The following is a 27,469-nucleotide window of genomic DNA, read 5'->3' on the forward strand; positions in this document are numbered from 1 at the left end:
TAAATGGAAAATGGTCTCGGTGCCAATCTTCCTGGTCAGTTCTCTCTCTGGTTGCACCTGGGTTGCACAGTCATATGAAGCAGGAGGCACTGCCAGCAGCCTTTTCCCCACACCTTCCTTCTTTCTCTTCCTTCTCACATTCTGGGGTTTTCCACCCTTTTACAAAAGGGCTGACAAAAACAAATGGTAGGAGGGGTTTATTTGGAGGGAAACATTTGGGGGCAAAATGCATGCTTGTGGTATTTTATGAATCCCTTTCTCCTGTGTACCTATCTTACTTTTCTATTTCTGTAAAAGTTCATAATATTTCTTCAAGCCTTCATGGATCCCTTGTGAAGACATCATAGCCAAAGGTTAAGAACCACTGTTCTATAATACTTCTCATGCTTCCGCTTGCATAAGAAAAGCAACCTGCTTAGATTAATTTCATTTTCCTCCTCTAAAGCAGTTGGGTAAATTATGAAGTTTTGTGACTGGAAGCCTCTCTTCAACACACTCCTGAGAAAGCTAAAAAAAATGTTTAAGAAGGAAAGCGAAAAGTTGTGGATCATTTCACACCGCAATGTGCATCAAGAAATGACTAAATCGAAGAAGGCGGAAAGATGGAATATCTATTTTGTTTCTTTTCTCTTGCAGACCCCCAATGGATTGCTGTTGACCCCAAGTCCACTGCTTTCTAGCATTCACTTCTGGAGCAGCCTGAGTCCTGTTGCTCCTTTGAGTCCTGCCAGGCTGCAAGGACCCAACACCTTGTTCCAGGTAGGTTGGTCCAATGATGGCTGTATGCTTCCAAGCTGGTGTCTCTGAGCAGATAACCACGTGCGTTAATGAAAAGTTTCGGGGTAGTGTTAACCAATATGAACAAAGAAACAGATGCATTGCATGAAATGAATGAAATAATGAATAAATGAAAGAAATACCTCAACTTCTTGTGAACAAAAACTTAAAGACAAATGAATTTCCAAAATATAGGACTTGGTCATAGGAACAAAGGAAGCTGCCTTGTACTAAGGTATTCCATCAGTTCTCATCTAGCCAAAGATTTTCAACTCTTACTGGTGAGGATTGTATTGGTTTTAAAGCAGGATTCTTTTCTAGCTATTTCCAGAGATCCCTGATGTTGCCTAGAGATCTCCCAGCCAAGTATTGACCAAAGCTGACTCTGCTTAGCTTCTGGAAACATACCATATTGGTGTGTTCCAGGTTGTATGGTGCTACCTCTTTATTTTCTGGAGGGAAATAATCCCTGTCATCAGAGCACCAGGTAGCATTGCTCAATCATTAATTCATTAACTTCCGCTTAATCAATATAGTACACATATAGTCAACAAATTCTCATAATAGTGAAGCTTCTTTTTGGATGTGTCCAGCCCTGCTTCCTTTGTCTAGCTGGAAAGCTTTTAGAAGTATCCCATTGAGAGGATGGTAAAAAAAAAAAAAAAGACTGGCGGAACATGGATTTTCATTGTCAGGTTGTGGCAGTGTACCTGTTGTAAATGAAGCAATAAAGAATGAACTGGGGAAGAACAGGATTTTATGCGAACTGATCCAATTGCAGCTGTTTGTGCTTGCCGCACCATTAAGAATAGGCAGTCTAAACAGCAGTGCCCCTTTTAGTGAGCATGTGAATAACTGAACAACTAAGCGCATAACTCTACTACACTATTTCCAACATGTTGTTAAAGCATAGATCTACACATTTTGAACCTAAAATAGAAATCGTAAGGAAAGTTTAGGCTGATGAGAGAAAACAGTACTCCTAGATGCCTTTTTAGAGTCCTTCAAATGCTTTCTGTAGAGTTCTTTTTTTGTTTAGTTATCCAATGTTCACCTAGTATGTTGTTTAGTTTCATATATCTTTTTCTTAATTTTGAATAAAAGTTTGCTGAAGTGTGTTGAACTGCTTGTGTTATAGGAAACTATCCCTAGTCTTTTCATGTCATTTTCCCCTCTGTACCAAATTTTATGTTAAGGAAATAATACTCAAGAGCATATCTACTTTGCTGGGATCTCTGTACTAATAAATGGGTGTATTGTATTCTTGTTACAGCTAGTGACAATACAAATGCCAACATTGTCCGTGCATGACAAAACAGCACTTATGACATTTCACCTGAAATATGAGGTCATAATGATTACACAAGAAATTTGTCTGACGTAGCTGTTAGAAAATCTGGAACCACCAGTAAAGAAGTCAGTCAAAGAGTCTTGAGAATTTTCCCGGGAACTAGTGTGTCCTATGTGAAACTATATTAGAAGAGAACTTCAAGGACATTTTAAAATTGTGAAGTGTTAAAAATTATGGGTGGAATTCACAATCACAATTATGAATGCGTAATCTAGTTACACAATTGTGAGTGGTTCGTATTCATGATCCTTACATATTTGATAGTGTAGGTCAGTGATTCTCAAACTCTTGTCTAGGTGTTTTGGACTCCAGGGAGCTGAAGCCTAAAACATCTGGAAAACCAGAGTTTGTAAACAGTGGTGTAGAGAATACATAGGGATAATAAAAATCCCCCAATTCTGTCCAATTTGGATACAGCAGACTTATATTTCTGCCCCCTCCCATGAACAGTCTCTAGTGTGATTTTCACACTGGAGATCACTTATAGCAGTGGGTAAAAATGTGAATCTGCTGCATCCCAACCAACAGAAAAGCAGATCTTGTTTCTTGTAGTGGCTGCTGCCTAGTAAGTTTAGAGGGAGCGGGACAATGGTACTTATCTACATAACTAAGATAATTCCATAACTAAGTTGCTGATCTAGAATGGTGGCCTCTGAGATTAGGTGGATGATGCAGGAAAAACTGTGCTTTCTAATAACAGGAAACTTGGGCAGCTTTGTGTTAGGGAAGCACCTGGAATAAATGGAGAAGATATAACTGCAGAGCTACCATGCCACAGGACTGTGGAGTTAGAAATGAGGGGGGAAGAAAGGTATCAGTATTCTTGAATTATGTATGGATGCATAACCATAGTCAAGAACCTTGTTGCAAAATATGCAACTCTTAAAATGAAGCATTTGTAACATTCCTATGGTATTTTGTGACTGGAAGTAATCACATGTGTTGACTTGGTAATCACTTCTGTATTATCATTTGAAAAATGCAGAGGTGCTTATATAAGGGGTTGGGAATGAAATCATTACCTCCCAAATAAGAATTCTGCCTCCCAAAGTGAAACATTGGCATCGTAGAGAGTAGAACATGAATAATTATAAATATGTCATACTCTTACATTTACTGTGCTTGCCTTCCCTTGGTAACTTTGCCAAGCGTGTTCTCTTGGATGCCTGAACTATATTTCAAAATGCGCAACTGAAGTTTTAAGTTACAACAATGCAAGACATTGGAGACTGAAGAAAATGTCATGGGAGGGAGAATTCACCTGTGCCCTTGACAAAATGACTTGCATTAATAAGGGATTAATAAGGGTTATCTGGCAGCTGTTTGCTGCTCACAATCATGCCAGGGATATATTGCCAACCTCTCTTTCCTTCAAAAAGTGTATACCTGAATTTGCAGCAACTATATATTGGAAGGCACTCCATCGCCCAAACTGTATGTTGGTCTGATAGTTTTTTCACCTTCTGTTGAAGATACTTAACTACAGTTGAAATACAGGCCAGAAGATCTTTAATGAATTTGGATAGCATTTAAGCAAAAAGGGAAGGTTTAAGGAAAATCCTTAAAAGGGAAAACCATTTTCCCAATTGACAATATATGTTTTATCAAGGTAAATATTCATATCCATGACAGAAAGCATGATAGTGTTTTTAATAGAAGCTCGAGTAGTACAAAAAAGATTCCTAACATACTTGCTGAAGTGTGAATTCACACACAGATGCTTACACAAAACCCCATGAGATAAAGCCAGGGAGAGAATAAGCATACAGTGTGTATTGGGCCCCACAAATATAGAAGGAGATGGACACTGTCAACCCAAACCAACTTGGACTCCATCTTGGGCAGCTTAGCTTCTGGATCGGAGTGCTTCAATACTTCCAGGTTGCTATATATCTTCACTGAGCTACAGAAGCTGTTCTTACTTACAACATGACCTTCTATGTAGCAATCCTGAGGCTCTGGTTTGCCTCACATAAACTCTTTATTTTTAGCATTTCATAATTTCTACTTGATCAGACACATCCAGCTAGGATCAGATAGAAGCATCCATGACTTGCCTTGTAGTGAGAGTCAAGTGCATCCAGCAACTGTTAGTAGTAACTGGAAATGAAAAGGGGATCCAGATCCATCTTGTCAAGGGGCCTCATTTGACTAATATGTAGCTCAGAAAAAGGCCAAGATGACAAATCTATTAGCATAGGAAAAGGGGCCTGTTGTGTGAATCGGACAAGAAGTGGCAAAGCAGCTGAACTTAAATCTGACCTAACTCAGAAAGTATTTCACTGCAAAGAAATGCTAAGAACTGTCTCCTCTGTCCTTACAGGTAAAGCCTTCCTTAAACAAAGGTGTTTTGAGGGCAAAGCAGGATCCTACATATTGTAGACACATATTTGGCACCTGGAGACTATTAGAATCATAGTATTTGAAGGGGCCTCAGGGGACATTGAGGTGTCTAACGGAGAAGACCCCAACACTCTCCTGGCATTTGGTTGCATTGCTGAACTGCTCTTATTGTTTCTGATGTTCAATCAAAATCTCTACTTTTGACTTCAAATTATTGAACCTGGTCTTACGTTTCGGGGTAGCAGAGAACAGAGCAGCCCCACCTTGGGACAGACCTTCAAGTATTTAGAGAATAATAATAATAATAATAATAATAATAATAATAATAATAATAATAATAATTGCATTTCTTACCCGCCTCTCCTCATGGCTCAAGGCAGGTTACAAAACAATTAAAATACATGAACACAGCAGAAACACTACAAATACACAAACTGAAACATACATCCATAAAATTTATATACTAAAACATATCTCTATGAAATACATATTAAAACAGACAAAACACCGATTAAACAAAGGACATGCATTAAGATTCATTCGACCACATCTCCCGATACGAGTCTGCCTGAGCCCTACGTTTGGCTAGAGAGGCCCTACTCTCAGTCCCACCGCCCTCTCAGGTGCAGCTGGTGGGAACGAAAGAGAGGGCCTTCTCAACAGTGGCTTCTCGGCTCTGGAACTCCTTCCCAAAGGACATCAGAATGGCTCCCTCGCTGTTATCCTTTAGAAAACAAATACACACTTTCCTTTGGAAGGAAGCTGTTGGGGGAGGCAACTGTTAAGCTGGGTTAAATGCAATGGTTGTAGAATACGGCAATGAGACGGAGGCAGTTTTTATTTTAATTATTGTTTTAATGTCTTATCACGTATTATTAGTTGTATAGATTATGCATGTATTTATTTATATGAAATGGCATCCAATTGTTGCTGTATGTTAGCCGTTCTGAGTCCCTCAACGAGGGAGAGAGGGCGGGATACAAAACAAAGCAAAGCAAGCAAACAAACAAACAAAGTGAATTGCAGAAGTCCAACCATGAAGTTACCAGTGCATGCACTACCATCTTCAGGTCCTCCAAATCTAGAAAGGGACTCAGCTGGCAAATCAGCTGAAGCTGATAGTAAGCACTCCTGACTGTTGCATATTTTATCTTTGTGTTCATGCGGCCTGCCCTTGTTTTACTGTTTCTTTGATTTCTTGATGTAATGTCTATTATCATTTATTGTATTACTTTTAATTGTGGTATGATTTGCTGTTTTTATATTTTATTATATTGTATTGCTCTGGGCATGGCCCCATGTTAGCCGCCCCAAGTCCCCGTTGGGGAGATGGTGGCGGGGTATAAATAAAGTATTATTATTATTATTATTATTATTATTATTATTATTATTATTATTATTATTATTATTATTATATACCTGGGCTGACATTCTGGTGTGAAAGAATTGGCCATCTACACAGACGTTGCCCAGGGAACAGCCGGATGTGTTACTATCCTGCTGGAAGGCTTCTTTCATATCCCCGCAAGCTAGAGCTGACAGATGGGAACTCAGATTTGAACCGGCAACCTTCAGGTCAGCAACCCAACCTTCAGGTCAGCGGTCCAGCCAGTAGAAGTGTTTAACCCATTGCGCCATGGCGGCTTATGGATTATATGAGTGTGCAATGTAATATAATGCAGTTTGGTGCAGTTAAACTGCACTCTGAAATTGCATTATATCACAGTGTAGATGGGGCTTGAGTTTGCTTGAAGTCCAGTGTAATCCTGTAAGGCGGGATGAAAAATGAGTGAAACACTAATTCACATACATAGAATGAAGAAGATGAAGGGAGTGAAGAGAAAACATCCTTGAGAGCTTGCTTATTCCCAAGCATGATCCTCAGTCTTCCAAAAATGGAAGCCATGGGATTTAAATAGCAATGATCACTAGGGCTGGAAAGTGACAAATGAGGCTCAGTGTAATGCAATTTGCTGCTTGCTTGCCTTCTCCCTGAAATTCTTCATTTTCTGAAAGGGTGGTTACAGGAAAATTAAACACCATGTTTTGGCACATAAAGAGACAGAGTGGGACCGGCGAAACAGTCCCTCTAAAGTTGGTATTCAGGTAAAACAACTTCTGTTTCCCAGCATAAGGATAGGAGACAATCCTGCAACAGCCCTCTTACTTCACAGTGGCTTAGGTTAATTGGCAGAGCCTCTTGGGGAATATAATTAACTTGCTCTGGATTTGAAAGCTTGCAGCATAATTAGGGCAACGAAAGACTTGTTTTGAGCTGCAGTTTACTCTGCGATAGAAGCCCAAACAATAGCAAGAAAACACAACTGGAGTTCAGACATCTGAAGCATCTCACTGCGTTGGAGCCAGAACTCATATGCAATTACAGAGTGCGAGTGTTTATATCATATGGCTGAACCAGTTGATTTCAAACCAGGATCTTTACAGGTCAAACACGCAGACAGACAGACAGACAAAACCCACTCAGAGCAAGAAATGTGACAATACATGGCAAGTGGAAAACGTGTGAGATAGGGCTATGATATGCATAAACTATTATTTATTAGGCAAATGAAGACAATTTGCCATATTGTAGATAGTCTGTACACTGTTCCCTCACTACTTCGCAATTCTAAAAAAATATTATAAATCATAAAAAATTACAATTTACAGCCTAAGGAAGGGAGGAAGGAGAAACCGAAGGGAGAGAAAAGGAGCCCAAGCAGCAATGGGAGGAGGCGGCGATTTATCAACACACGATTGGTTGATCAAGACTTAAAATAGTGTATAACTACTAAAATAATGTATAAATATTAAAATAATTATAACATTCCTACTTTGCGGATTTTCACTTATTACGGGTGGTCCTGGAACGTAACCCCCGCAATAAGTGAGGGAACACTGTATATGTCCATCAGTCGCCAATTGCTTGATAATTTAGTATGGTAAGCCCCAATCTTTGTTTTGCCTGTTGCTGTAGATTTTGGTGATTTTAAAGTTTTAGAAGTATCCAAACAACACTGCTGTTGTCCCAGAATTTTTTTGGCAATTCTCTGTACCACCAGCAACACTTATTCCTACTTGCAAGAATATTGGCTCCTTTCCTTGCTTTTCTCTCTCTCTTTTTTTTTAGAGTTATAGTGCATTAGTAGATCAGTGAAACTGCATTTTACACTAGAGCTCCGTAACTGTTTTTCAAAAATGTCATAGGTGAAAATTTGTCATTCAAAACATAGCAAACAATAGCAAGCTTTTGATAGAGCCTTAATGTAGAACCAAGAAATTGCTCCATACATCTCTAGAAGGAATTGGACACTGGGGCAGCAACAGCTGGCCAAAGGAACTGTATTCCAAAATGTCATACTTTTTAGACCAGACTGAAAGGACCCAATAGCATGTTTCTGGCACATGGCATTACATTCATGCATTGTATCGCTTTGTCACATCCTCTGCAGTTTTACATGTAAGGTTGATTTGAGCCGTGAATAACATATTGGATTATCTGTGTTTTTTTCCTAATCAAAACAACACATTTGTTCTTAAGGCAGTATATTGCAGCATAATTCAAAACAGCAACAGAAAATGGAGAAACCCTTTAGCACTACATTTTGGGGTTTGGGTTATGACAGTAATACTTTTACAAGAACAGAAATGGCAGGAAAATACATGAGTGTCCCTATTTTTATAGATGAAATGATGGGAAAAGTTGATATGTTTTGATTGCAGCTGTGATGCAAAAGTCAGTTGACACAGAAGTCAAGGGCCACCATAAGGAAAATATCTAGGAGGTCTTAATGCACAGTGAGTCTTAATGCAGTCTACATTCTGATACCTGATTCTGATATATCGCCATTATTGGCATGGGCCTTTTAATAATAATAACAATAATAATAATAAAGACTCTGGCAGAAACCAGTGCAGGTGGTCCCAGTGGTGATGGGCACACTGGGTGCCGCGCCAAAAGATCTCAGTCGGCATTTGGAAACAACAGACATTGACAAAATTACGATCAGTCAACTGCAAAAGGCCACCCTACTGGGATCTGCGTGCATCATCCGAAAATACATCACACAGTCCTAGACACTTGGGAAGTGTTCGACTTGTGATTTTGTGATATGAATTCCAGCATGTCTATCTTGTTTGCTGTGTCATACAATAAAATAATAATAATAATCTGTTCTATCATTGTATTATTTAAGTTTCTATTCTTCCTAACTGGGGCTGATTATAGAGAGCATACTACGCTCCTATTAAAACAGCTCCACTGGTTGCCGATAAGATTCCGGGCCCAATTCAAAGTGCAGGTTATTACCAACAAAGGCCTATATGGTTCGGATCCAACCTATCTTCAAAATCATGTCTCCTTCTATGAACTGGCACAAGATTGTCTGGGGAGGCCCTCCTCTCGGTCCCACCTCCGGCTCAAGCACGGATGGTGGGGATGAGAGAGCCTTTTTGGTGGTAGCTCCCCAGCATTGGAATACCCTCCCTAAAGAGATCAGTGTAGCCCCCACTCTCCAAGTTTTCTGCAGACATCTAAAAACATGGCTTTTAAAACAAGCTTTTGACCATGTTTAGTGATTAGGGCCAATTCACTACATTTGAGGATTAGCAATTTGAACACATGCACTTTATGGGGATTGATAGAATATTTAACTGCTATTTTATAACTTGCTGGTTTTTATAGTTCTTTTAAATTTATTGTTGTTCCAAGTAATTGGGTCAATTTTATTGTTACTAATTTATGCTTTTATACATGTTGTATTGTATAACGTTGCTCTATTGCATGCTTTTGTGAGCTGCCCCGAGTCCCTTCGAGGAGATGGTGGTGAGGTACAAATAAAGTTTATTATTATTATTTGTGGAACATGAGGTATGAAGTGTTCCCAGAATTCACCTGGGCATTGGCCACAATCAAACCTTTTTAGCTTCTACAAAATTCCTGTGTCCATATTCCTGTATTAAGACTACAAGTTTAAGGGTTGTCCTACAAATCATGTAAATACTGTATTATATCATCCATAACATTCTTAAGAATAGTAGTTTATATTGCAGATATAGATAGTATATTTTTGAATATTTCTCCACTCAAAGTGTAATTTGAGTTTGTTCTATTCTGACCCTAACAGGATGCCACGCATCTCATGGGCTTGATTCAGATAATACTTGAGATGGCGAATAAACTCCTACACAGTTCATGTTCTCCAAGCACTAGGGATTTGAGGATAAGAAATCATGCCAAGAAATCATCTTTTCTACAAGACATTTTTTGTTTTCAAAGATTGTACATTCGTAGATGTTTGTGCAAACTATGTAGCAAAATTATTGCAAGGACGTTTTAAAAGCAAAAACATTGTAGTGGCTTCTGATGTTGTTTGGATCTATCAGAGACAGTCCTCTTCTTGGTGTGTGGCTCTGCTTTGCTTCAGAAAGGAAACAGGCACAGTTTTCAGAGAGATTTTTGCGTAAATTGCAGAAAAATAATAAAAAGTATTAATTGTCTCATACTGCAGGTAAAAATCTTGTAAGGGTTAATGAATTCTTAAAAGGCTGTTTCTGAATGTCAAGACAGCTTGTCTTGTTAAAAATTAATACTTAGGATTTGTGCATATCCTTCTGTATATAAGATGAAACGAGTGAAAGCTTCCATTTTTATTTTTGATTTCATCACAGCTTACTGTTATCTTTAAACTTGGAACTATGATTTACGTTAGCTCTCACCCAAGATACTGAGTTGTATTGAACTGAGGTCTCCTTGAGTTTATATATAAAACTTGACTCAAATGTAAAAAAAAATTATATGAAAAATACATAAACCTTTGGCAAACATCCTTACAAACGGCAAAATTATTGTTTCAGTTCAAATCATTGCACACAACACTTGATGGTATTCTGATTGAATGGCTGAATTGGCAAACCATAGTATGATGTAATGTATGAACTGACAAACCAACACAGCCACAGGTCCATCTCCAAAAGTTACTGCACCAATAAAGTAGCAATGAATTATGAGCTTGATCACAAAGAAAATAATAAAGAAGCAATGGCTAAACTGTGGTTTTCTTGCTTGCATACAGTATGTGGAAGTTCAAAGAATGGTTTGATTGAAAATTTGCAATAGGACATAATCCTTTTCAAAGAGAAAACTATTTTTGTTGTAACATAAAAAGAAAGAAATCTAGCATAGCTTTAAGTCTAATGGTTTTTTCCCCTTAATTTTGTTCTTTTTCCTCTTGCAGTTCCCGAGTTTGCTCAATGGCCACATCCCAATGCAAATTCCCGGCTTGGATAGAGCCTCTTCTCCAGTCCTCCTCTCTCCAAGTGCTCATAAATCCTGATATCTCAGCAAATGAAGGACTCACTAACAAACTGGATTATTACACAGCCATTCCGATGAGTTTCATTTTTCTGGCAATGCCAGGAGGACACGATGAAATTCCCCCCCCCTTTTTTTTACTATGGTTTGCACTTTTCATTACCTGGATGAATCTACTTGTATGATGTTTATTTAGCATTTTTAAACAGTGTTTTTTTAGAAGAATTCTGTTGTGCATTAAAATGAGTTATAATTTTTTATATTCTTGCTCTCTAAGTGTTGAACACTGTTTCTTACTGAAGTACCTTTCTTCGTAGATTTCGAAACAATATCTAAAGGATGTGAAACTTTTAAGTCTTGTATTTCTGCATATTATGCGTCATGCTTATGTAAACTATAACCGGCTGTGCCTTCTTTTGCATAATGTTATATAAATGATTTATATTTTTCCAGTATTAAGATGGAAGTTGAAAAGGACCCAACAACCCCCTATGCTTGTATTTCCGTATTCCCCTTGCAGTAGGCCGTATGGTGCCTTGTATTAATGTAATTTTGAATTAAGTGCTTTTCCATTATATAAAGATTCCTAATTCCACGCTGAATTGAGAGGCCATAATGAATGTTTTGGCCAGTAAGTGTGTTTAAGACTAGAACACTATTTAGATCTAGGTGCTTGAATTCTTCTCTAAGGTAAGAGGAAAATGGCTTTAAAATATTTATAACATATTTTAAGGGCATTAGAGGATATAACCTTGCTCAGTACCATTCATTTTCATTTCATTTCTTGATCAGGTTGTTAGAAAAGATATACTGATCATTGTTTACTTCACTGTACAGATAAAGTTTCAATGAGCTTTGTGAATCTGGCAGGAACACATGCGGTTCTACTTTTGCAGCGCCAAAACGTTTGTGTAGTTTTAAAAAAAATTATAGACCGCATGTAGAATTTTTTTTAAAAAAACAGTGATTTAACAACAAACAGAAACTTAGAATTCTGAAGGCAGAGGGAATAAGCTTGCCACTTTCTAGAATGCCATGAACTGATTTCCTAAAAGTGAAACACAAAAGTAGGCCGATATAAGTGCAAGTGATTTCATGTCCATCACCAGTAACTTGGATGAAATCCTATCTCTATGTATTTTATGAACTTCTTATAACTAAATATGGAAAACATTGAAGTATTCTGACTTGTGCCATTTTCTCACTGTTAACTGAAGAATTGATGTAAACTTTGGTAGGGAACTTTATGTACAATGTAATGAAATTTGGCTTGAAAAAAGCTGGTCCTGTTGACCTGTAAAAATCTAAACACTCTTATCACTGTTATGATAGCTGAAGTGATGAACATTTGGTCTTCTTGGCTGTAAAATTGAAACCTCTCTGGGTGTGGGTGCTGTTGTTTTGAAAGAAACTACAAAATATCACTTATCACTGTACTTTCCTTGCTTGAAGTTGTGAGGTCTACTCTTCTTGTTGGAACATTTGTCATTTGAGAAAGGAGCTGATTTTTCTCTACTCTAGATTTGACAGTTTTGTACAGTGTGTCCTACATGTTTGTGGGTTTAACTTCGCAAATTTGATTAAAATGTTTTCTCTAGGAATCTCTGGGTCTTCTCTAGGTGCTCCAATGTAACTCTTATGGTCAACTTCCATTGCAGTTGACATAGTGTCACATTGGAAGACCTAGACATTCCTGGAGGAGTGTCCAGTTTTTCAGTTTCATGGGGGCTCCAAGCCCCTAAGCCCAGTGAATATGAGGGGCTGGCTGCACGCATATATATTACCTGCCAGCATATGTTCAGCACCCTCTTCCATTCCTGCATATTGCTTCAATTCAAAGGTATCAATTTATGTACCTGAAAAAACACTCACTCACATAGAATTCTACTGACATGTTACTGGGAGTATTTGGAAAGTATATACTTTTCCATGTTGATCCAGATTGTCATTTTCCTTCCCAATGTATTTTAAATTGTAGTCCTACATTTATTTTCATACAGTGGAGTCATATTCTTCAATCTATAATGGAACCAAAATTGCTGTTACAAACATGGAAAAACATAACATTGTTAAAACAGCCATTTAGTTGTTATAATATGCTTAAATTAATGAGATAGCATTGAACTTCGTAAACATATAAGGACCAAACAAAAGGATTTCTATAAGAATAAAGACCAAACATAAAATCCATCCTTTTCTGCCTCTGGTTTTTTAGATCGAGAACTATCCTAAGTCTTAGCAATTTCAGCACAAAAACAGCAGTAAATTAGTTGCTTGTTGCACAGCCTTTAACAGACTAGGAATTGTACTGGTGTGAATGGTCTATGGAGCTTAATCTTTCAAAAAAGAAAAGAAAAACTAGACCAATTATACCATAAGCACTGGGCATTGCATACAGAATAGTTTGTAAATAAACAAATGGATCACATGAGCTATGCATTTATGTACATTAAAAATCAACTATATATAGAAAGCTAAACACAATGAAACACTGCATCAAAAGCTCTTGTGAAAAGATGAATGGTCCCTAGAATGATTTTTGAAAGAAATGTCACAAACGATAAATGCAAGGCTTCATTCTTCAGTTCACAAATGTGTATATCAAATAGTGTGTGGGATTCAGTGAGGTTCCTTCTCATTCAAATGGACCAAGATAAATAATCCAGGCCATTTATTTCATGTATTAACTAGAACCCAATTCGTTTTGTACAAATCACTGAGGCTCACTAAAATGTTTATTTCTAAACATACATATATGTACATTAATACTGTCATCAGCATTATCATGTAAACTTTGTAAAGGACAAGAAACATATCCAATAACTCAAAGCCATCCTAACCCTCCATTGTCTTTCATCTAATACTAACCAGATGAAGTCCAGCTCAGTTTATTGACCTGCATAAATGTTTGGTTGCTTTTAAAGGCTACACTCACCTTCTTATCTTCTAAAGCTCATGATTATTGTACTGAACTAGAAAGCTCAGAGAACTCACTTTTTGGTCTCCTACAGTCCTTTGGTCTGAAGTGTCATTGAATGAAGGGAATTTTACTAACTCATGTTATTAGTATCACTCTTCTTTACACAGTTTTGCAGTAAAATGTTCAAAAATGGCACAGGAATAAATGCTGAGCTTTGGACAAAAGGTCTACCAAAATGATGCCTATGGGAAGATTGCCAAGTGAAAAGTTGAGATCATATTGTGCGGCAAGTGGTATCATTCAAGACTAAATTGCTACTTGTGGAGCAGAAATTCTTAACAAGAAGTTGTACCACTTGGTAATACACTGCTATTGTCTTTCCATGGGTACCATGTGACTAAGAATAAAGGCGCAGTCTTCTCAACATGCACTTCTTGTGTGAAAAATCGAAGACACCAAAGCTGCTGTGATTCTTGCTTGATTATGTAAAGATCAAGTTTCCTGGGGCTGGAGAGAAACAAGGCTTGGAAAATACTTTTTGGATTGCTCTTCCAGAATCCCAAGCTACTAAGATCAGGCGATCCTAGAAATAGTTGACCAAATACACAACTTTCCCAACTTTTGAGATAGATTGTGAAAGGAATCTATATAGAATTCTGTATAGAAATGTGGATGTAAGATAACATCCATTGTTGAGGCTGTTTTAAAATAAAAAGATGGAGTTCACCCTCTCTCGGAGTATTCAACTGCATGCTGAAACATGAAAGAAAAGAAAGCAATGAAAGCAAATTACATGTAAGTTGATGATGATCTCCACTGTCCCAAAGTGCAGTTGTTTTCCTTCTGGAAAATGGTGCAAAATAAGCATTTATTGATCGCAACGGAATCTTAATGAATTAAAATATCTATCTGGGCACATGTTAACGTATACTGTGGGCCAAAAAAAAGGTCAAAAACATGAAAAAAGAAAAATTGCTTATAGTTACAAGTTGCATTTCTTGGATCTTTAAAGGCATCCTTGTAGTTGGTTGGGACTGAGTATTAACAGGCCAAAATATTCATTCAACATTCTTGCTTCTCCAGGACATAGATCTTCTAAATCTGAGTTCTGTGGTTTATTTTAATTGGTTATTTTAATTCACTCCTTGCATTTGTAAACATTGGAATTATCTTCAAGTTATTTACTTAACCTACCTCACAGGGCTGTTGTGAGGATCAGTGATATTTGTACAATGCTTTAGAAAAAATTAAAAATATTACATATACATATGATAAGTGGAATTATTGAAGGCTTAAACATTTCAGCTCCATTGTTGCTTACAGAGCAGAATTTCTTGATAAGGTGTTGCAAATAATCGTACTAGGTGGTAACATCTTTAAAATATGTTATGTATAATCACAATGATCTCATACCCCACCCTCCTCTACTGACTGTAAAGGTTTTTGTTTTTTAGAAATTCCAGTCAGAATTCCATTTTGGGACTTTACAGCAGAGAGAACTAGACATAAAAACTATATTTTGTTGGCTCGGCTCTCAGCAAATGATGGTTTGTTCCATCATTGAAATATTATGCCCTTCCTTGTCCCATTCTTTTCTTCTTTCTCTGCTCTGTTCAATATTATTTTTTTTTAAAAAATGTAGTGCATGAGTCATCTGATATTTTATTATCAGAATAATTAAGGTTTGGATTAACGTTCGAGGTTAAGGCTAGAGTATAATGAGTATTTTGTGTACTTCCTGACTCCAGTGAGCATCTCAGTGTTCCTTGGAATGGGGTGAACCTACTCACAACTACAGCATGTCACATTGTGGTTGGGTTAAAAACAGCATGCTTTCTGGTGGAAGACGGTAAACAATACACTGGACTAGCAGCAATACTAAAGTACTCCAATTTTGGTACTGTCTGTTTTTTGTTTGTAAAATCCTAAACCTGGCAAATAGCTACAATTCAGAGAAAATGTTTGTAATAGGTTCAAGTGACAATGTTCCACAATGCCTGTATTGTACTTCAAGGAATTCTACAACAACAAAAAATGCAGGCTGACATCCTGTCTTGTATTTACAGACCTAGAGTTATGGATCTGTAACTGTTCTATTTTACAATGGTAACAATAGTGCCACAATCTTATACGCCCCCTGCAATTCTACATTTATAGCCAGCAGCTGTACTGAGCAATGGAGGGCTGTCCTGCTGCTATTGGAGTGTAGCAGAATGGGGTTACTAGTCTCTTCGGACCACTAAGTGAAGTTGCAACTAGGGATTGTGGCAGGGAGCCTGCTTCTGATTGTCGCAGCCTCTATCATAGAATTGGAAGAGACAGCAAGGACCAGTCCAGTCCAGCCCCATTCTGCTTTGCAGGAAACCCAATCAAAGCACTCCCAAAAGACAGCCATCTAGCCGCTGCTTAAAAATGTCCAGAGAATGAAACTCCGCCACAATCTGAGGCAACATATTCCACTGCCAAACATCTCTTATGCCAGGAAGTTCTTCCTATGTTTCTCACTGGAACTGTCTAATCAGCAGCGGAACAGGCCTCCTATGCTGACTGTGGCCAATGGCTCTTAAGGTAAGTAGGGGAGTCAGGGCAGGAAATGCCATGGAATTACGTATTCAGTAGGATCTCACTTGCAGTTTTTTTAGTTGATAAGTACGGATACAAATTTGTCAAACCATACTTTACTCAGATGAGACATCTGAATCAGGGAATGATCCCTGGGTTGTACATGTATGTCCAAACTAATAAACCATAGTCTGAACCAAGTCTATCAGTCCTTTAAAATAGGGCTTAAACCTTTCTACTTGTGACTTTTTATGTCCAAGAAATTTTATGTGACCACAGGAATTTAAAATAGGTATAAAAATTGAATGTTTAATTATAATAAATTGGATTTGCAAGGCTTGCAAAATAGGGTTTTTCTTTTTATGAAGTACAGTTAAAGCATCTTCTGCAATCTATTGTAAACAATGCCTAACAGATTTGTGTAAATGTCTACAACAGCCATTCAGTAAACTTCTACTGTTGTCAATTTTTTTTGGGACCCCAACGTTGAGCTAAGACCCCATATGGGGTCAGGACCCACAGTTTAAGAAGCAGTGCTTTAAAGAAGGCTCAAAAGAGTAATCTTAGCTAGAGCAGATCACTAAATGCAAGCTAGTTTCTGCACAAAAGACTTCACTACTATACTCATAGCTATGAAAAGTATGGTAGTTATAAAATGTCCAAACACAAATGAGGATTTCCATAATATTTATACTTTCAAAAGTACAATATTAATACAGGTCCATCAGTTAGAAATAACAGCAGTTTGTTAGCTCTATGGGGCCTCTTTCAAGGTAAAACAAGCTCACAAATGCTGAAAAGCAGCAGTGGTCCAAATGTCACCATTACACACGAATTTATCATCTCTTTCAGAAAATTAAAAAAGGTTCCCAAATTCAACTTACTAGTATTCATGAAATATTAATAAAACATCCCCAAACATGCCACAGTCACTATTCACAAATAAAGTTAAAGAAACATTTTTCCACTTAATACTGTTAAATAACAATAATAAACTACAAGATTTCATGAACAGAAATGGTAGGACCCCTGAATGTTTTATCAGTGAACATCAGGAAAAAAAATTAAGTTATCTATGACTATTTTTCATGATATATCAGCCAAAGATTTACATAACCATTTCAAAATATACCAATAAAGATTTACAGCCTCTTGAAGATGCACTAAACAAATAGTTTCAAGAAAGGTAAACACAATTGCTTAAAAATACTGTTACTATCACCAGGAGGTACTTATGATACTGAGATGCATAAGCTTAGTAACATGTTGCCGAGCTCCAATAAACAGGTAACATTGAAGATCTTTAAAGCCCTCCAAGTTCTCATGCTTCACAAAGCCTGAAGCACATGAATAATGTCATCTTTCACTATGGACTTGCATTCTCCCAGTGGGTTTCCAATGAATATGTCATCACAGAACAAGCCATGAAAAGCATTGAGATGGAAACCTGGGACTCGCTGCTCCTATACTTTTTATCTTTAGTCACTGGGCACATCAAGAAAACGCACTGTGTCTCCAAAACAACTCAGAAAAGAATGTATACAAAATGTTGGTTTTTTTTTTAAAAAAAAAAAGACAATAGATTAGAAAAAAGGGTACACGGGGAAAATGGCTGCATTAGGAGTCACGTGCATGCATTTCTTCCAAGAGAGCGAAGCCTGTTAAATGTATATAAGCCAATCCTCAATATCATGGGACCCTGATTGCATGTGATGGAGAATGCATTTTTCACCTGTCTGAATCTGGACTAAGTGCTTTAAAAAAGGTATTCAGTAATATTCTAATTACTTTACATCTATCGTTAAATAAGAAGATTATGGGCCAAGAATGTAGAGTCTTAAAGACAATTTTACCTATTTAACAGTCAAGAAAACTATTTTTTACATTCCAAGAAACATTGCAGTTTAAAAAAAAATAAGAAGATATAAAACTGCAGCAATAATTCATGAAGAGAAACAGAGGCATTCACATATTATATAAAGCCACTGCAACTTCTGCAGGCATTCAATTGTTTTGTTAACTATACAGACAGTAGTTATTTAGCAGCAATGATTCCGCAATAAATAATGCACTGTGTTTCTCAGTCCTGCACAAAAATTGCAGCTACTGTTAACATTAACCGTTGTAACCTACTGGCTCTAATGGCAGAGGAGACCTTAAAATAGACTGTACAAAAATTTGTCACACTGTGACAACAAATATAAAAACGTAACCAGCAGGTCTGAAATAAAAAGACTGCACTGTGAGGAGGACAGTGTAGACAAACAGATTTCAAGTCCACCAAAGGAGGGAATTGCCTTCCGAATACAGTCCTTGATGAATGAAAGCCAACCTTGGGCTTGAACCTGTATTGCCAGGCTTCAAAACAGCATGCTTTGCCTTCTGTTCTTTCCATGTCCTAAAAACATAAAACATGAGTTGCGTTAAGGAAGCGCATAGCCCATTTTGCTCATACAGTGAAATAGACATTGCGGCTAGAGAAAGAAAGCAGATTCTTTGTTGACTTATCCCCATAATGACACTTTTGCAATTTTTCTAGGGAATGAACTAGGTAATAGGGCAAGATGCAGCAACTTCAAGTTATGCAGCGGTACCTGTCTTTCTCAGCATACTTCCTTGTTTAGCCCCGAGCAGAAACCCCACACTTGCAAAATGTTTTTATATGTATATGAGGAATCTCAGCAATCCCAACTATTCATTTACAAGGTGACAACTAGCTAGCATAAACCTAAGGGAGAATACAAATCTTAGATGCTTACACACCTGTCTCTGGATAAGTAGAATTGCGAAATCCAGGATCTTTCTGCAACTGAATCTCTTTCAAAGTGAATATTGATACACCTAGAATAATAAATGAAATTATTTTCACTTCTAAATGTATACTATGTTTAAAATCTGCAACAAACCAAAATAGAAACAGAAGATATAAAAGAGAGGCGAAGAAGGACAAATAAAGGCATTTAAAGGAAGCACAGGGAAGTGTCGGAGCTATAGAGTCAAAATGCCCAAATTTGTAATGAATTGAGAAAGACAAGGAAGAAATGATGATCTTATTACGTATCCAATCTTGCAAGCTGAAGAAAAGCAGGAATTACAAACAGCCCAACTGACTAACAAACTGTGAAACTCATACAGGTTGAGCATCTCTTATCTGGAAATCTGAAATCCAAAATGCTCCAAAATTGTCTACTTGGGTGGCTGAGATAGTGACAATAGACTCAACCTGTTTACATGCATAAAATGATTTAAAACATTGTGTATAAAATTACTTTCAAACTGGTGTATATGAAACACACACACATTTCATATTTAGGCTTAGTTCCATTTCCAAAGTATGCACCTACATGCAAGTACTGTACAAGTTTTCCAAAATCTGAAGCAAAAAAACCTCCGAAATCCAAAACATTTCGAGTCTGAAGTTTTTCAGGATATGTGTATAGGGTGTATATGAAACATAAAAGTATTTTATGTTTAGATTTGGGTCTTACCACCAAGATATTTAATTGTGTATATGCAAATATTCCAAAATCTGGAAAAAAACAAATCTTAAAATACTTCTGGTCCGAAGTATTTTGAGTCAGGCATATTCAACCTGTATATGGGAGGGTAATTGAACCATGTTGGGTAATTTGAATTACAAAGAGCTAACTAAGGTAGATACAGATAAATTTTAAAATTAAATGCAATTTGAAGAAAGGTTATTGGTTTCAGGCATAGCGACCAAGGGATACTCCAGCCAGGGGTTTAATGCATGGTGCAATCTGGTTCCTGCCAGACATTTTAGACACCTTCTCGTCAGTTTGGGCTTTTGGGAACCCTTAAGCAAAGTCAAATGTATCTTGGTCCATACAAGATGTTCAGCAGTATGAATGACAGATGTTTGGGCTTACTTTCTGGTATACTATGCACCCTTGTTCCGAGACTTCTAAAATACGCATGCTTCATAGCTTCTTCTGCTGAAACTCTCTTCTTGGATTCATACTGTGAAATAAAAAAAGATATAAAATATGTTAAGCCATAGTTCAGTGGGAGAGGACACACAGTGGTTTGGCAATAAATACATTCAGAGAAAAAGGCTCCAAAAGTGTCCCGTGTGAGCTTCTCACAGCAGCCAGATGAATTCAAGAGAATCAATCTTTCAGTGAAACAGCCAAACACACAGGGTGAAAAACACAGAACAGATTCTATGTGTGTTGTTTATATCAGCAGTAGGGACCCTTAAATAAGCTTCAAGGTTACCCACCCCTGAAATTTGTTGTTGTGGTTTTTTTGGGGTTTTTTTTGGGGGGGGGGCTACTAGAGCCTCAAAATGGCTTTGAGGTTCACCATGGAAACCACAGACTGCCTTTTTCCTATTCCTGCTCTATACCGACTCTCTCATGTGTGACTTTTGCCTTGACTTTAGCTAAAAATTGTATCATTTTTATTTGCTACAAGAATTTACACCCTATTCTTCAGTCAAAGTGGCTTAAACAACTGAAAAATGAAACATCGTTTTTAAGAATCCACTAACAACATAGAGACAGCTTCAGCGTATAGACAAAATAAATGTACAATTTATAAAAGAGATCTTGGAGGCTACTCCTGAGTTGGGAAACTCCCTTCCCTGGGAGGTCTGGTTGGTTTCCTCCCTCCTTGCTCTTTGTCAGCAGGTAAAGATCTTTCAATTGAATTTTAATATGATGTAGCAGATGACGCTTTTAATGGAGGGAAGTGTTGTGTTAATATTTTATTATGTTTTATTGGGTGTTTTTTTTAACCCCTCAGGTTTAATTGTGTTTTGACTTTTGTATTTATAGTTATTTTAGCTGGACTGTGCTTTAGGTGGGAAGTCAAATAAATAAAGCAAGTAAGTAAATAAGGGTGCGTAATAGTTATGGACCTCAGGAATAAAAGTATCACCTGGCACTGAATGATGTCAAGCTGATCAAGTTATGGAACAGCATTCTGGAACTTGGCACCATTACAGAAAAGACTCTTATCCTTGGTCACTATTTACCTCATTGCTGAAGGTGTATGCGCAGAAGGCAAGGGATAATCATAATACTTGAGAAGGTTCGTTAAGCACAAGGCAAGCCTTCTGGCTCCCTGGATCTCAGCCATTTACAGATGTAGAGGTAGGTTCCAAAGCAGTGAATTAAGACTCAGAAACTACCTGGGAACTAATCCAGTTGTTGGGAAGAGGTTTTCCCTTTGACTATTCTCAGTTAGCTCATATTGTTGATGTATTTATACTACACGAAGTTCCCAAATAGTCTTCAAAGGCAATTCCATTACTGTAGTCTAAATGAAAGATTACAGGAGTGTGAAAAATCCTGGCCAGGGCATTTCTGTTTATGAGAGTGTCACAACTGGTATGAAGCATTTCATGCCTGGAAGCTGCCTGAGCTGGCATAAGTAAGGGCAAACTGGAAAAACAAAACACCCACAAGCTCTCTGTCCCCTACTAGCTACACTTCTCACCTCATATCAGCAAGAAACAAGAATAGCTGAAAGCATCAAAGATTTTATTTCCAGAAAATAATGTGCTAACTTGATTAATGCAAGACACATGTCCTCGGGAAAATCAATTTGCATACTATTACTTCAGATTGGATATTATATCCTAAGAATTATATTCCCAGGTTTTTAAACCAGCTAACAAATACTGTAATTTCATTTTCCCCCCAGTGAGAAATGGGAGAACAGTCTTAGGGATAAGCATAGTAAAGGTAATGGTTTTCCCCTGACATTAAGTCCAGTTGTGACTGACTCTGGGAGTTGGTGCTCATCTCCATTTCTAAGCCGAAGAGCCGGCGTTGTCTGTAGACACCTCCAAGGTCATGTGGCTGGCATGACTGCATGGAGCGTCGTTACCTTCTTGCCGGAGCAGTACCGATTTATCTACTCACATTTGAATGTTTTCAAACGGCTAGGTTGGCAGGAGCTGGGGCTAACAGCGGGCGCTCATTCCGCTCCTGGGATTTGAACCTGGGACATTTCGGTCTGCAAGTTCAGCAGCTCAGTGCTTTAACGCACTGCGCCACCATAGCAATTGTGAATAGTGGGCTATCGGAACCAGAGTTAGAATTAAACAACATGCCTAAATGGATCCCTGTGAGCCCAACTCTGACCTACTGCTCAGCTCTTCTCTAATTCAGGATATTTATACAGGTTGTGTATCCCTTTATCTGAAATGCTTGAGATCAGAATTGTTTGGGATTTTGGAATATTTACATACACATACTAAGATACGTTGAAAATGAGACCCATGTCTAAACACAAAATACATTTATCTTTCATAGACGTCTTATAACCTAAGGCAATTTTATACACAATATATTCAATAATTTTGTGCTTGAAACAAAATTTGTTAAGGTGCAACTATCTAGCCACCCAAGTGGGCAATATTGGAGCATTTCAGATTTAGAAGTATGGGATATTCAGCCTGTACCAGTCAAATCCTTTTAAGACATTCTCAAAGGGGCTAAAATCAATACATATGAAGTGCACTAACCCATAATTCCCTGTTGTTGTTTCTCAAATGTGAAGACAGGTAGTCTCTATGTTAAGAGATTCTGCACAATGACCCTCCATGTGAAGTGGGGGTTTGCCTCTTCAGAGTGTCAATTCTTCAGATGAGAAGAGCAATGATGAAGGATGGGGTTGGCTCACTTCCCTCAGGCTATGTGAATTTTGATCTTTGTTTTAAATGTTATCACTGCCCTCACATTATTTTTCCCACTAGACCATTATAGCTAGAACATTTGCTTTTAGAAGGAGGTGAAATCTGCAGAAGGTACCAGAATAAGTGCTTGCATAACACAAAAATATGTGTTGCTCTAATTATAGTCTTCCGTGAATCTAGGGAGATTTTGCCATTTTGTTATATGAAACCATTAATAGGGGAAAACCGACCTCAAAAATAAAAGCAACAGAGAATCAATATTCAAGCGGGCAAAGAGTTCATACTTGGATCTGATGCCAGCATTATGAGATTGTAATGAATTCTGTCTTTGCATCTGCTACCAAGTATATTCCTGAATTTAATTTTTAGTATTTATCTATAACACACATGCATTCTTTTTCTGTAAACAGCAAAACAACAACCAATGGACAGCTTACCTGAAGAAATCTTACTATTAGTTCGATTCCTTCTGTGTCAAGCCTAGAAACAAGCAAGTTTGGCATTTAGTAGTGATGCGTTCATAAACCCTGCTCCTTAAAGTTGAGGCTAACAATGTAAATGCAAATCATCATGAATGGATATAAACAGCAATTCTAACAATATACTAATGAGCTCTACAACTTCACTGAAAAGTATTAATATGCAAAGACAATGGATTCCTTCAAACTTCGAAGTAGGGCTGGAAATTGTGTGGACTTTGAAGGTGTCCATGTAGCCCACAAGACTCCTACTGACCCCCTAATTTGTGTAATCAAAAGGTTTTTCATCCCCAATTCACATTTAACGAATTAAAACCTCTTCGTATGGCAATTCCATGTACTTCTTTCCAAATTAGCCAAAAAGGAAAGTAACATCTAGAGAGACGTCATCATTTTCACCCACCAAAACAGGTGCTTATAATCATGTTGCTGAGAGATGCTGGAATTGTAGGATCCAAAGACATGTGCTAGGGCTATGCTATATCATGGTGTTCAGGAGCAGGAAAATATACTGCACTAAAGATACTGTCTTCCTTATATAACGTTAACGTCAAGCTTTCACTTTGGGTCTGCCTTTTTGGCTCTCTGTACTTTTATAAGGTAAATAAGATACGGAGAGCAATACTTTCCACAATATGATTTCTCCTTAACTTTAGAAATCATAGAGTTGGAAGAGACCACATGGGACATCTAGTCCAAGACCTGGTATAAAAATGGGCTTGCACAATGTGGTTTCAAAAATGACAGCAAATGATGTAAAAAGATGTCCTGTATGAATGATCTATAATGCATATTCAGGATTTCATGATTATGTCAGATTCTCGGAAAAATCTATTCCCAACTTCATAATGGGTTTACTGGGCGAGTCTCTCTAACTCACACAAATGGGTTTACAGCACCTGAGAAGCACATTGCTCGGGCCTTCTAGAGCTGTTATTTAAGCATTTTGGCATCAGGCCTTCCTGTCTTGGTCCGTGTGGCCAGACTGATTCCCAGTTCAAAGCAGAAGCAGCATTGAAAAATGTAGGTAAGCTGCATTCTTTCAGATATATTTCTGCTTTTTGGACCCTTTGGATCACACTTTTACTTTCTTCCTTCAAATCTGGACTTGGCTTGTTCTGGACTCTTCTCTTTTTGCTTTACTCCAACTGTTTGACTTTGGCTTGTTTTGGTTTTGGTGGCCTGCCATGGCTTTGTCTAATTCCTTTAGGATCTTGAAGGACAAAAATTCCTGAGCCTGATGGTCATTTGAGCTGTCTATTGTACTTTGGAAAAAGCCATAATGGGGACCTTATCTGCTTCGGACAGGCCTGCTGATACCAGTTGCAAATCACTACTGCCTCAGACTTCAGCAGCTCCTATTGCCTCTATTTTGAATAATCCCCTCTCGGCCATTGAATACCCTGGGTTGACTCTGGGAAAATGACACTTTCTCAACCTCAGAGGAAGGCAATGACAAACCTTTTCTGAACAAATTTTGCCAAGAAGCCTCTAAGACAGTTTTACCCTAGGGTCACCATAGGTCGGGAACAACTTGAAGGCACACATCAACAACAACAAAATCACTCTATGCCACAAATATATCCAGAGAGAAGTGTTCAGGTTTCTTAGTGAGTTCTCATATAAGCAAGTGGTAAAATAGCAGCTTTAGTGCTCTAATATGAAGTACCTTGGAGCATGGTTGATTAATGGCTGTGGCTTGTATTTTGGAAAGTTGTAGTTCCTAAACTCATCACTGGAAGTAATGCCCGGCCATGTTTCTTGTGATGGAGTTCCTGAGTTGAGAGATTCCACAAATTACAACCAGACACTGAGAACTAACTATATGACAGCACTGCAATTAAAAGCAGCATTTGAATGTAAAGCCCCACAAAACAGAAAAACTATTTTAGTTTAATACAGTGAAACCATAGGTTAATTTGTAATACTAAACGTACCTCCCTTCATGAACAGATACTTTCAGAATCTATTAAAAAGAGGAAGTTAGCCCCGTAACTTTAAGTGAAGTATAATCTATTTACCCAGAAGTCTGAAAATTAAGTGCAATTCATCTTCTACAGTTGATCCAGGAAAGAGAGGTCTTCCAGATGCCATTTCGAAAAATATACAGCCAACACCCCTTTAGAAAAGAAAAATTAAAATGAGTTTTTTGAATGGGGACAGCATAAATATATTCCTCTCTAAATAAATAGCCATATTATTCTGTTGTAGCAAATCCAAGGAAGAATCCTGAAGTACTCCTAAAAACTAACAAAGCATTGTAGCCTGAGCTTCCATGGACTTTAGCCCTTTTCCATTTGATGCAAGACAATATGCTTTGAATGTTGATTAACACAGTAAATCTTCAAAAAATAAACCTAGACAAAATCACACACTGAATGTATAATTTGACTGAAAGCAAACACAAATTACTGTTTAAGACAGACGTACCACATGTCAATTTGTGTTGAATATTCCGATGATCCTAGCAGAACATCAGGTGGCCGATACCATAATGTAACAACTTCATTGGAGTAGGTCTTTGTAGGGACAGATTTTGCTCTAGCCAAACCTTCAAAAATAACGTACAGAATGACCTTTCAGTAGCTCTATAGAAGCCTTCTCCAATTCGCATTACATACACATTTATTTGGTTTCATTTCTGCCTCTACAGAAAGATCAAGTGAACATTTAAAATATCAAATGCTGCTGAAAACTAGGAATGTATGAATAACCTTAACAGACCATTTTTTTCTAGAGTTTAGCACTTTAAAGAATGGCTGGTTAAAAAAACCGGGTGATCTCGCCTACATTTTCTGCAATGTCCTGTGTTAGTTGGAAAGTACACACAGATCACTTGCAAAGAACTGTGCAAATAAAAAACTTGCAAAAAAGTCATATGATGGTGGGAGAAATGGAGTTGCGATGGCACAATGGGTTAAATCTATGAATTAGTCTCCAGTTTTTAACATTGTATACTTCATGTTGATTTTAATGATTGTTTTTTACTGATGTTGATGTTTTTATTGGGATAATTGTGTTATTGCTTTGTTATTGATATTTGATTGTTGTATCGGGCAAGGCCCCATGTAAGCCGCCCCGAGTCCCTTCGGGGAGATGGGACGGGGTATAAAAATAAAGTTGTTGTTATTATTATTATTATTATTATTATTAAACCCTTGTGCCAGCTGAACTGCTGACCTGAAGTTTGGGGTTGCTGACCTGAAGGCTGCTGGTTTGAATCAGCAAGAAAGGGTGAGCTCTCATCTGTCAGCTCTAGCTTGTGGTGACATGAGAGAAGCCACCCAGTAACACGATTGGGCATCCCCTGGGCAACATCTCTGTAGATGGCCAATTCTCTCACACCAGAGGCAACATGCAATATGTTCTCAAGTTGCTTCTGATATGATAAAAAATGGTGGGAAAAAAGCCTTGCAGGGAGGACAATTGCTGAGCAATGTGGGCTACCTGAGGTCACTGCAATGGCCTCATTCAAAGTTGGAAGACCGTTACCTTGAGATCCAGAGTAGTCTGACCCAATTCTATGAGAATACAGCTGGCAGAAGGACAGCAAAACACATTTGCTTGTTCTTTCTCCATCTTTCCTTTCCCAGTTTCCTATCTCTAATATATATATATTTCCATCAAATTTTTCTTCCCTTTGTAACAGAGATGAACAAAGTTTCACTCTGAACCACATGTAGGCCCTTGACATCTCCAGAATCTCCAAAATGACCTTTTTTTTGATAAAAAAAGAGTAGAAAATGCTGTTTCTGGAAGCTTACAGATGAAGTAGTCTAACTTTTAAACAGGTTGCAGGGCCCCTGTATAGTGTGACATCAAAAATACCAAGTTCATGATTCAGAAGCAGCCACTTCAGAGGTTGAGTTTTATTTTTCAGTAGCCCATGGAGTTGCCCACCTCTCCTCTAGAGCTTAGTCTTGCCTGATGGCTAGAAATTAATGCTAAGATGCAGGAATTTAAACAAAATGCTTGAGCACTACACAGAATGAAAGTGGCAAATATAAGGAAGAAACGCCATGTAATACCAAACTTGAATTGAGAGAGCACTAGAGAA

The 27,469-nt window shown here is 37.8% G+C and overlaps 2 protein-coding genes across 4 annotated transcripts in view; one reads left to right on the forward strand and one right to left on the reverse strand.

The window, feature by feature from the left end:
* Positions 1 to 14,969, forward strand: part of elk3 (ETS transcription factor ELK3) — a 59,115-nt gene extending 44,146 nt beyond the window's left edge. For both annotated transcript variants that reach the window (XM_016993738.2, XM_008110837.3), the window contains 2 exons: positions 637 to 759; positions 10,708 to 14,969. In XM_016993738.2, the coding sequence (XP_016849227.1) occupies positions 637 to 759; positions 10,708 to 10,806 (222 nt within the window). In that variant the 3' untranslated portion in view covers positions 10,807 to 14,969. The remainder of the gene's footprint in view (positions 1 to 636; positions 760 to 10,707) is intronic.
* A 1,967-nt stretch (positions 14,970 to 16,936) lies between these two features.
* cdk17 (cyclin dependent kinase 17) overlaps positions 16,937 to 27,469 on the reverse strand; it is a 94,285-nt gene continuing 83,752 nt past the window's right edge. For both annotated transcript variants that reach the window (XM_008110838.3, XM_062982827.1), the window contains exons 11-17: positions 25,843 to 25,963; positions 25,434 to 25,531; positions 25,082 to 25,187; positions 23,371 to 23,413; positions 20,157 to 20,247; positions 19,030 to 19,107; positions 16,937 to 18,664 (exon numbers count right to left, since the gene is read on the reverse strand). In XM_008110838.3, the coding sequence (XP_008109045.1) occupies positions 18,627 to 18,664; positions 19,030 to 19,107; positions 20,157 to 20,247; positions 23,371 to 23,413; positions 25,082 to 25,187; positions 25,434 to 25,531; positions 25,843 to 25,963 (575 nt within the window). In that variant the 3' untranslated portion in view covers positions 16,937 to 18,626. The remainder of the gene's footprint in view (positions 18,665 to 19,029; positions 19,108 to 20,156; positions 20,248 to 23,370; positions 23,414 to 25,081; positions 25,188 to 25,433; positions 25,532 to 25,842; positions 25,964 to 27,469) is intronic.

Source organism: Anolis carolinensis, chromosome 5 (genome assembly GCF_035594765.1).
Source record: "Anolis carolinensis isolate JA03-04 chromosome 5, rAnoCar3.1.pri, whole genome shotgun sequence".
NCBI lineage: Eukaryota > Metazoa > Chordata > Lepidosauria > Squamata > Dactyloidae > Anolis > Anolis carolinensis.